At 60.2% G+C, this 1,022-nt stretch overlaps 1 protein-coding gene across 1 annotated transcript in view; it reads right to left on the bottom strand.

Moving 5' to 3' along the window:
- The window catches only part of MCF2L (MCF.2 cell line derived transforming sequence like), a 90,258-nt gene that overhangs the window by 20,126 nt on the left and 69,110 nt on the right, over positions 1 to 1,022 (bottom strand). The window contains exon 10 of the mRNA XM_055089581.1: positions 191 to 310. Within this exon, the coding sequence (XP_054945556.1) occupies positions 191 to 310 (120 nt within the window). The remainder of the gene's footprint in view (positions 1 to 190; positions 311 to 1,022) is intronic.

Below are 1,022 nucleotides of genomic sequence, written 5' to 3'. Positions count from 1 at the left end.
ATGGGGGTCAGTGGGGCGGGACGGGGGTCAGCGGGGGTGGGACGGGGGTCAGTGGGGGTGAGTGGGCCAGGCAGCCGCCCCTCCCCCTGCCCACGGGGCTCAGGGCAGGGAGGGGGGCTTCTGCGGGGACGGTGGCGCTGAGCACAGCGTCCCCAGGCCGCCCGCCCCCGCCGCCCACGCCCCTCCTTACGCTGGACTTCTCCTCAAAGCTGGCCAGGTCCTTCAGGAGGTGCTCCACGTGCGCCAGGCTGTTCCCCACATCGGTGAAGGTCGTGATCTTCTGGGCCAACATGTCCAAGGCGGCTTTGACCTGCGACGGAGTGCGGGTGAGAGACCAGGTGGGGAGAGCAGTGAGAAGAGCCACGGCTGAGAAGAGGGAGGGGGGATGCCGCAGAAACGGGGCGTGCAGGGAGCGGAGGGGGGCCCGGACCCCCTCTCAGAAGCAGGGCTGGAGGGAAACTTCCTCGATTTGAGACAAAGCGATCCTACTGCTGACGCTACAGGTGTAACGTTGGAGATAAACACCTTCCCGTGAGCCTGGAAGCAAGGCAGGGACGCCCACTCTCACCACCATCCGAGTGGTGGAAGCTCTCTCCGGGGCAACAGGGCAGACGATTTAAAAATATAAACAAATAAAGACACACAGACCAAAAAAGAAGAAATCAAGCTATTTCTGTTTGCACATGACCTGATCGTCTATGTGGAGAAACCCTGAAACTCTACCAAACGACTCCCAGATTGAGTTCAGCAAGGTTTCAGGAGACAAGATGAATACACAAATACCCAGCGGTACTTCTGTAGATAGCAATGAGCACATGGACGCCAACATTAAAAATACAGCACCATCTACAGTTGCGTAAGAAACGGAATGTGTACACGTGAATCAAACAAAACATGTACTTGGGCTTCCCGGGTGGCGCAGTGGTTGAGAGACCGCCCGCCGATGCAGGGGACGCGGGTTCGCGCCCCGGTCCGGGAGGATCCCACGTGCCGCGGAGCGGCTGGGCCCGTGAGCCGTGGCC

The sequence above is a fragment of the Physeter macrocephalus genome, chromosome 13, assembly GCF_002837175.3.
Source record: "Physeter macrocephalus isolate SW-GA chromosome 13, ASM283717v5, whole genome shotgun sequence".
NCBI classification, from domain to species: Eukaryota; Metazoa; Chordata; class Mammalia; order Artiodactyla; family Physeteridae; genus Physeter; species Physeter macrocephalus.
The sequence above is the reverse complement of the archived record's forward strand: the minus strand, read 5'-3'. Positions and strand labels throughout refer to the sequence as shown.